This window comes from Medicago sativa, chromosome 6, assembly GCF_051527215.1.
Source record: "Medicago sativa cultivar Bolivia chromosome 6, Bolivia_mono, whole genome shotgun sequence".
NCBI lineage: Eukaryota > Viridiplantae > Streptophyta > Magnoliopsida > Fabales > Fabaceae > Medicago > Medicago sativa.
Genome location: NC_140754.1, coordinates 14,358,742 through 14,368,611, shown reverse-complemented (window position 1 = coordinate 14,368,611; position 9,870 = coordinate 14,358,742). Strand labels below are relative to the sequence as shown.

Here is a 9,870-nt window from a genome sequence, read left to right as displayed (position 1 = left end):
GTAACAAACAACGCAAATGTATCAAATGATAAATTAACACAAGACCTTTGATATGTTTTTTATATACTTTTATGTAAAAAGAAATTATGATTACAATCAAATATTTTAATAATCTTTTTTTTTTTGAAGAAATATATTTTAATGATCTAACAACTATTTTGATTAACGGTGAACAATCATTTTATAGTGATAGGTAAGTATGCAGCATGAACCCCTCCAAGTGGTACCCTTCTATTCTCACCTTATAATATCTATTTACTTTTGTGTTACTTGTATAAATTTATGTATTTTTTTTGAGACGTGAGTTAAACAAAATAATTGTGCCTCGTGATTTTGTGGAAGCTTTAAAATATAGTTTTTGTTAAAATTGTGGTGGCTCAATGTGATTTGTTAATCACACAATGAATCCAAACATGTACTAATGTCATCATGCGATCTTTTTATTTACATAGATTTTTTTTTTTTGTTAATTTTCAAAATGTTTCCACTTTTTCTAACACAATTATTTTATTAATTAAAATTCATGTTTGTACCAATTTTATGTGAGATAGCAAAATAACAATGTAGTGAGATTTATTAATTTTTAAAAAAGGTCTTAATGCTTTGAATGTCTAATTTTAAGAAGAAAAGCTCCCACCAGTTCAGAGTTTGATAAAGAGGTAAGTAATATTTAAGCAAGGGTTATTTCAATTAAGACTTGAACTGGAATTCTCCAAAACAATTAGATTTTAACAAGGGTTATCTCTTATGCAAGACCAAATCATATTATAGCATTTCTTTATGTTCACGTATGTAAACATGAATTACAATAGATGAGATATTCAGTGGAGCTGCCTATGAGGAGCTCCAAAAATACTCTAAAATGACTAAGGTGAAAATACAATGTGTAGGCTAGAATGAATGGATCTCTCTTGCTTTCTAAGTGTCATCTTTTATAGGCATCACTTTCTTGACCTAATGGGCCTCTCTATGGATGTCCAGGCCCATTAGCAGAATTGGCTACTCCTTCTCTGTGCATCTCATCAGTACATGCAACATGAAGCTAGAGCACGTGCAGCTTACGTCACTTGTCCGTGCAGGACGCGTGGCATACCATGAAACACTTCTTATGAGGACCACAACTTTCACATGACAGTAACGTGAGGAAGAAGTGGAACTCTAGTTGACTTGAAGAGTAGAGTTGAGCTAGGCATGTTGAAGGGTCGAGCTGAGCTGAGCATGCTGAAGGGACGAGCTGAGTTGGTCATGCTGAAGGGACGAGCTGAGCTGAGCATGCTGAAGGGATGAGCTGAGCTGGTCATGTTGAAGGGACGAGCTAAGCTGAGCATGCTTAAGGGTATAACTGAGTTGGACACGCTGAAGGGTGGAGCTTTCGTGACCTGAACACTCAAGTTGAGCTGGATATGTTGAATGGTCAATGTATAGTAATGTTCATGTGGTATGGTCCTCTATACCAGTCCACTTTATAATTTATTTCATTGTGTTGTGCTACTTCTTCGTTTGTTTGTGCTTGTGGTTATTCTTTTGCTCGAGATAAGCACACAACCGTGACAAATATACCAAATTATAATATGTTGTTTTTTCTAATAAAAAATTAAGCTAGGGGATGATTCCCCGATCCAAGGCAAGAAAAATTTTTGGACTCAAATTAAAGAACGTTTACAAAGGTCTTTGCATTTATATTCCTTCAAAGATATTAGCTGAGCTTGAATCTGTAATGAAGGTATATTCATCAACATTATGAATCAAACAACGTCATAAAACATAATCTCTCGTGAAGACAATATCCACTTTAAACGATGTTAGTGTCTAGGTGAAATCTACCTTTGTATATGACTTTAAATATATCACTTGGATCTCAAACATTGTACTCATGAGGAAAAGCATTAAAATGTGGTGCATGTGTAATGATTATATTTATCTTAGTGAGTCATGGCCCAACAAACGTCTATCCCTTTCTTAATACTGACAAAATCAGTATTATGGTAATTTGATGAAATTAGAAGAATAACGATTTTGTCAATATTAGGAAAAGGACAGACTTTCTAAGGACATACCTTATTAAGATCGATATAATCAATACACGTATACCATTTTTTATTAAATTTCTACACGAGTACTATATTAAATTGTCAAGTGGTATACTTGGATTCATTTGCAAATTTATCTTTAATTAAGTCACTACCATCATTTTTAGTGGTCATTGTCTTCTTAGTAGAATGCTTGTGTCGACATTGTGTGACCTATTATGCTGAAAGATCCACATTTAGATGGTGGAAGACTACCTCGAGGTCAATCCAACATATTTGTAGCTATCAAAACAAGTTTGTGTTATTCTTAACTGTATTATATGTAGTTCTTTGATGAGGTTTGGGAGGACATATCCAGGCTTCACAATTTTCTTGGAGTCCTATAGTTGTCTAGGAAGGAATTATTGTAAGGCATAATTAACATTTGTTTTTTGTCTCCAAGTCTTCATAAGTCTCATCGTCAGACTCGGGGAATAAGGTGATCATCAAAGTCTGTGAGGTTGAAGTAGCTAAATTAGTTGATACCTTGAGAGATGCAGACTCCAAAGTCACAAATCATAACCATCAGGCCAATCCAAATCGGCTCTTGGTGCCTGAAATTATAGCAAAAGTTGGTAATTGAAAAATTAAACAACTTTGATTATATAACGAATTTCTTATTATTGAGAATTAAGAGAAATAAAATTTGTATGAAAAGAATGTATTCAATTCTGACATAAGGTTCATACGAGGTTTGACTAAGCTTTATGCGAGGTTCGATTGATCTTCAATTAATACAGACCCCAACGGTCCTTGTCATGAAGTTCTTGACGATTTTATTCCCACTTTTCCATGTTGCTTGATTTAGGTTATTTTGTAATGTATTGAAATTTGAGACATATTAAAATAAAGAAAAACGCAATTGAAAAGAAAGAGCTAACCTATCAATAATGTAGCGCATTTTTTTAGGGAAGAAAATCTATGTCATTTCATTAATAAAAATGTGTTTAATCCAACTTGGTGGACTAACAAGAATATAAAAAGTAGCTCTTAATGTGGTCATCTTAACTAATTCATGGGTCACGGTATTTGCTTGTCTATGCACAAACTCAACACTAGAATTTTCATATAATAATGTATCACATTAATTACATTTTTTTTGAGCAAATTGTTTTACATTGTATATACTGGATCATATAAAACTACAGGTTGTTTAGATTGTTCGCAACATGGGATTGCTCTAGTTTGGCTCTTGTAACGCTTCTTGCTGGAAGAAAATAAAATGGAAAATGCTCAAGTGTGCGTACTAAAAATAGTGTTTTGTGTAGTGGAACATGATTTCTTCTTTTATTTCAAAGAATTTTTTAGAAATATGAACTTATTTCCTAGTTATTGATTTTCTTGATGGACAGTCCAAAAGAGACAAAACATATTGTGTTATTTGTACTGAAAGTTGAGGATAATTTTGAAAAGATAAAAAACCAGTCCAAAAGAGACAAAACATACTATTTTCTTTATATATAGTATCGATAAGAAAGTTCTATACATTAAAAAAAGTCAATATTAACCTTCTTTAGTTTTCTAACACATTATGAAGGATATTTTATGTTGAAAGAATGCTTTTTCCAACTACTTTCAATCCTAACTACACTAACTTAAATTGTCCAATCAAACAAGTTATATTACTCCCTTAAATTCCGATCCAATTGAAAAGCAAGTACAATAATTAAAATATGATTCAAAACTATATTATTTTAAACAAAATCCCTACTACTAATCTATGCAAAAAACCTTGTCATTTTCGATCCAATTCTTAGCACATGGAGATTTTAAAACTGCAATTTAGAGAGGAGCAGACTCATGTACCATTATTAACAATGGTTGGATCAAGTGATTCTAATAGATCTTGTGATAGAGGTTTCAAACCAAATAGTAAAAGTCTATATTATGGATCGAAGTAGTAATATACAAACTTAAAAATAATATATATTATGTTCATTCAACCAAACTTATATCAAAGTAATATAGAAGTTAACAATTCACGATTAAAATTGCCTCAAGATATTCAACAACTCTTGACCTTTTCTACCATTTCAACTAAAAACTTGATCTAAAGTTTTGATAAAAATCATTGTAGAATAAAACTAATCGAAAACAAATAAACTTCTCCAACACAAATTATTTTCATTCTCTAGTTATTTGTAAATCCCATATGATTCAGTTCAGGACTTTCATTGAAGTTGTTAAATAAGGCAATAGTTTGACATAAGTATATTAATATAAACAATGAGAATCATATACATCAATCATGCAAATATGAAACTATGTACACAAACACACTCATTCAGATTCAGGCAAAATCGTGTCACGATTTTTCAGAATCGTGCTACGATATAGCTCATACACAATACTGCAGTGCACCCTTATCTCAAAATCGTGTCACGATTTCCTAAATAGGTGTCACAGTTTAGCTTCGAACACACTCACACACTGCCTTCAAAATCGTAACAGAATTGTGTCACGGTGCCAAAATCGTGTCACGGTGTCAAAATCGTGTCACGGTTTCAGACTTCCAGCATACTAATTTTGAGTCATTCCTCAACACAACCCCTGCTATTTTGTTTGGACAATCTATTAAAATAGGCTCTGATTTTGTGAGATGTTATCAATTTCATCTCTAAAAATATAAATGTTTCTCATGTTCATCTTCTCTTGACTAAAAACTGTCTTATGTAATGACATATTGTTTAAGTGTACTGATGGAAGTTCTGATCACATGATAAAGAATACATATATAGAAAATAAGCCATCACAAATTGTATTGTCGCATGTTTTCATGTTTCGTTTTTTTATTAAAATAAAATACATAACAATTAAACTAAAAATTAAAATATGATACTTCATTTTCATGTCCTTTTTCTCATCAGTGTATCTTAAATTAAAACTGAATTGAAAAAATAATTGATCCCAAACAATTTAATCCAAAAAATATAAAGTACCAAACAGTAAAATGAAAGAACAACATCTTCAATTTTTGAGTTTTCAGTCAAGTTTAATTTCCATTGCTTAGAGTTTGGTTCCACAAAATAACTTAAGTTTGTAGTCCTTGCAATTGTTATTAACTTCTAGTGCATCATCAGTAACAAACAACACATGGAATGCATCCAATGCATAAAAAAAAAAAAAACAATAAAATTGACTATAAAAAGGGTGAAAGTATTCTCACAAAGGATGAGACTTTCATAGACAACTTCACTTTTCCTTTGATATGTTTTTTATATGCTTATCTGTGTAAAAAGACTTCAGAAGTAATTATATCCAATATCTTTTATAATCTAACATCTATTTTGATTAACATTGAAAAATCATTTTACAGTGATGGTGTAATAAGGAGATTAGATCCTATAAACACCCCTCAGTCCTCACAGTTTCTCTCGTTATGTCCTGAAAGTGGTACCCTTCTTCTCTCTTCTCGCCTTATAAAATAAAACATTTCTTCCCTAAAAATTAAAATAAAACATTTTTAGTCTCCCTATTTTGAAAGCCAACATTTTGGAAAATAGGAGGGCCAAAAGTGTATTTAAGCATTATATTTATTTGTCCTTGATCATGTTTGTTAATTGTTTTGTTTTTTAAAAGTCTCATTTCTAAATCAATCCAGGAACTCATGTTAGTATTGTGTTCATTTGAAATCTCATCATTCCACAACTTAAAACTAATATTTCTCCAAATCCCTGCTTCCTTCATTAGCTAATTATAATTTACTCCACGTATAAACATTGTTAAACAATTTGCAACAAAAATAAAATACTTTATCAAAGTCTTGAGAATAAATAAGCCATTGTACAACTTTTGAACGTAAAGTGGTGAGGAAAATTGTCTTGATGATTTCCGGACCTTTTTCTAATAAACTTTGCAAACTCGTATCAATATTGGTCCATTGACTTGGATCATATATATTTTTATTTGAAAATTCTCTATTTTCATTGAGGGATATTAATCACAGAATTAATTGTTTTATAGAAACGGTAACCGTTAAATCATATATATATATAGGGGTATGATAGAAGACACCTTTTATGAAGGTGTCTTTTATTAAGTTACTCTATGAGCATTTGCGAAAAGACACCAACTTACTTTTATGAAGGTGTCTTTTAGCAAAGTTATAACTAAAAAGTGAAAATCACACCTTAAGGTGTGACTTGTTAAAAGACACCACCAAAGGGTGGTTTGTAACAAAACCCATACAAGCCACCCTTTGGTGGTGTCTTTTAACAAGTCACACCTTAAGGTGTGATTTTCACTTTTTAGTTATAACTTTGCTAAAAGACACCTTCATAAAAGTAAGTTGGTGTCTTTTCGCAAATGCTCATAGAGTAACTTGATAAAAGACACCTTCATAAAAGGTGTCTTCTATCATAACCCATATATATATATATATATATATATATATATATATATATATATATATATATGCATGTGTGTATATTTTTTTACTAGCATATACTTGTAAAAAAACGATTAAAAGTTTAGGGTCTAATGATTGCATGCCATCAACTAGTTCTGGATCGTTCAACATTATGAGTTTCAATAATTTCTCAAAAGTAGTTTCCCATTAAGGTAGAGGCCACTCAAAAGGGTGTTAGTGTCTTAGTGAAAAGCAATTTTGCATTTTTACGCCAGATATATCATGTAGTTCTCTTTTTTTTTGAAATTCAAACATCTTCATTAGATAATAGAAGTGTTACAGACAGTAGGAATTGCAATAACAGGAAAAGCATATCCATTCCATGACCTACAACCAACTTGCATAGCATAGCCAACAAGCCTATGTGCTAATGCATTTAGATCTCTAGAAACATAATTAATAGACACACTGTTGAATTCATTCATAAGTACCTTACAATCTAGAATTATCAAAGCAATACAAGCAAGTGAATTTGACCCTCTAAAACACTCAACAACAGCAAGAGCATCAGATTGGATAATGATGTCCTGAAGGCCTCTTTCCTTAGCTAAGTTGAGACACCAACGAATGGCTAAAGTTTCTGCCATGACAGGATCTGTTATCAGTTCCTCTTTCTTGCAAGCTGAGAAAAAAATGTTATCTGGAGCAGCCTTAAACACGCAGCCAAAAGTGGTATATCCCTCCGGAAAACAACCTGCATCAACCTGGATAATATGAGCATTCTGAACAGGACTAGGAGCAGCTGCAATGGATTGCTGCCCCTTGGATTTCTTAGCAGGTACAGTTTGATTAAAATCAACAACAAAATCAAGTGCAGCGGTAGCAACAGCAGGGGGAAAGGTATTAACCATCTTGAACACCATTTGATTCCTATAGAACCACATTTTCCACAAAATAGTACAAAATAACTGTGAGCCTAATTTATCTTTCTTTTCTAACCAATTCAAAAGCCAGCTAGTAAGAGAGGAGTGTAACGGGACATGGATGCCAAGGCTAGATGAGAACCAAACTAACTTAGCAAAATTGCATTCCATGAAGAGGTGGTGAGCTGTTTCAGTTGCAGAATTGCACATCGGACACAAAGGCTCAATTTTAATGCCTTTCTTAAACAAGTTTCCTCTGGTGGGTAAGATGTTTTGTGACAACCTCCAGATAAAGTTCTTAACTCTATTTGGGAGATTTACACGCCAAATTTCTTTCCACAGTTTCTCATGGGCATCATGTGATGATCCCGGTAGACAGTTCTTTCTTTCCTCGCCTAACAAGTGATAAGCTGAACGCACGGAGTAATTCCCATGCTTTTCTCCAGACCAAAGCAAAGTATCTTCTGGAAGTCTACAAGATAAAGGAATGTTAACAATAAGCCTTGACTCAAAAGGATTGAAAACGGAGTAGATCAAATCTCGATTCCACTGCTTGGTGTCTTGATCAATAAGAGCGCAAACACATGCATCTCTAATGTTGTACTCATGAGGAAAAGTAGCAACAATGACGTATATATGTCGATTATACCAATCTTAGTCCTTTGGAGGTTTATCCTTTTATCAACATCGACAAATAAAGTATTATCGTAATTGAAAAAATTGACAGAACAACAATATTTATCTATAATTGGGAAGAGGATATACAAACTTAGAACATGTCTACTGTGAACAATATTATCAATAAACATACACCAATTGTTATTGAAATTATTCACAAGTACAATATAAGAGAGCACGTGATTTATTAGGCTTTATCTGTAAAGTTGTCTATTACTAAGTCGTTAACATTTAGTGACCTCTGCCTTCTCGAAATAATGCTTACATCGATGGCGTGAGACCCATTATTTTGAAAGATACACACCTAGATGGTGGATATCTAACTCAAGGTTTATCTCAACATATCTATAATTGCCCAAGAAAACATGTTCATGCTTTTCTTGAGGCATGTTTTTAGTTGTTCTTTGACGAGATTTGGAAGGACAACTTCAATCTTCATAGTTTTCTTAGAAAAATTCCCTAGTTGGACATGAGGGAAATCACTATAAAGAATTGGTATTTTTGACCTCTAGTTTGTTTCTCTTACTATGGGATCTTCATCTTTCTCATTAATTTTCAGACTCCGGCTCAAGGCGAGCTTCAAATTATGTAAGGTTGAAGTTGGTCACTCCATCTGGATTTTAGAGGTTGTCTTTCTCTTTCTTGTTTTCTTCTTTCTCAAAAAAAGCCGGAAACCACTTTGAGGTCGTCTTCATTCATAACAATATTGATTCCATAATGTGTTTTCCATCTTTTTAGTAAATTTTTCAAGAATGATGTGAATTTGCAATTTCAACCTGAAATATAAATGTGTCCTTTCTCCCCCTTTTTGGCATGATAAAAAAGTAGTGAAATTGATATTGGAAATCAACAATTTAAAAATTTACAGATAAAAACATTATAAGCACAATAATATTGGATTCAACCTAAACATGGTAGTCTTTCAACATAAACACTAAAACATAATAGGCTTATTTACTGGTAGCAGAGCGACTTTTAAATGAGAAATGTCTTGGGAGTTATGAGACTTTCATAGACAACTTAACTTTTCCTCTACTTATAAACACACAAGACCTTTATATGTTTTTGATATACTATTTGTGTAAAAAGACTTTAAAAGTTATTATAATTACAATCAAATATTTTTAATGATCAAACAACTATTTTGATTAACAGTGTAAAATCATTTTATAGTGATAATATATGGAGATTAGATCATATAAACGGCAAGCTTGGTACTTTTATCTTCTTTCACACCTTTATGCATTCTTTCTCTCGCTATGCCCTGCAAGTCCCCTTAGCTTCTCACCTTATAATATCTATTTATTTCCTTATTTTACTTTTGTGTTACTTGTATAGATAGATTTAGATTTATGTATTTTTGAGAGGCGAGTTAGAGAAAATAATTGTACCACCGTGATTTTATCGAAGCTTTAAAATATAGTTTTTGTTAAAATTGTAGTGGCTCGCTGTGATTTGTTAATTACACAATGAATTCAAACATGCACTAATGTTATCATGCGATCTTTTTATTTGCATAGATTTTTTATTTTTTTGTAAATTTTCAAAATGTTGCCACTTTTTCTAACACAATTATTTTATTAATTAAAATTCATGTTTCTACTAATTTTATGTGAGATTGCATAATAACAACGTCGCGAGATTTATTTTTTAAAAAATGGTCTTAGTGCTCTGAATGTCTAATTTTAAGAAGAAAAGCTCCTAACAATTCAGAGTTTGATAGAAAAGTAAGCAATATTTAAGCAAGGGTTATTTCAATTAAGATTTGAACTCAAATTCTATAAAACAATTAGATTTTAACAAGGGTTATCCCTTATGCAAGACCAAATCATATTATAGCATTTCTTTATAA

At 32.0% G+C, this 9,870-nt stretch overlaps 1 protein-coding gene across 1 annotated transcript; it reads right to left on the bottom strand.

Annotated features, from left to right (window-relative positions):
- Nucleotides 1-6,737: 6,737 nt before the first annotated feature.
- Nucleotides 6,738-8,303, bottom strand: LOC146913068 (uncharacterized). The gene is made up of 3 exons (XM_085720864.1): nt 8,284-8,303; nt 7,492-7,812; nt 6,738-7,347 (listed from the first exon to the last, which is right to left on the bottom strand). Exons 1-3 carry the CDS (start codon nt 8,301-8,303, stop codon nt 6,738-6,740), a joined length of 951 nt encoding a protein of 316 aa, XP_085576990.1.
- Between the last annotated feature and the right edge of the window lie 1,567 nt (nt 8,304-9,870).

Bases quoted from the DNA above. Each gene is read 5' to 3' on its own strand.
- LOC146913068 (XM_085720864.1), bottom strand. From the start codon at position 8,303: ATGGGTCTCACGCCATCGAT. The intron at 7,813-8,283 runs GTAAGCATTATT...TTTATCTTGTAG, and splicing joins ATGGGTCTCACGCCATCGAT to ACTTCCAGAAGATACTTTGC. The intron at 7,348-7,491 runs GTTAGTTTGGTT...GTGGTTCTATAG, and splicing joins ATGGAATGCAATTTTGCTAA to GAATCAAATGGTGTTCAAGA.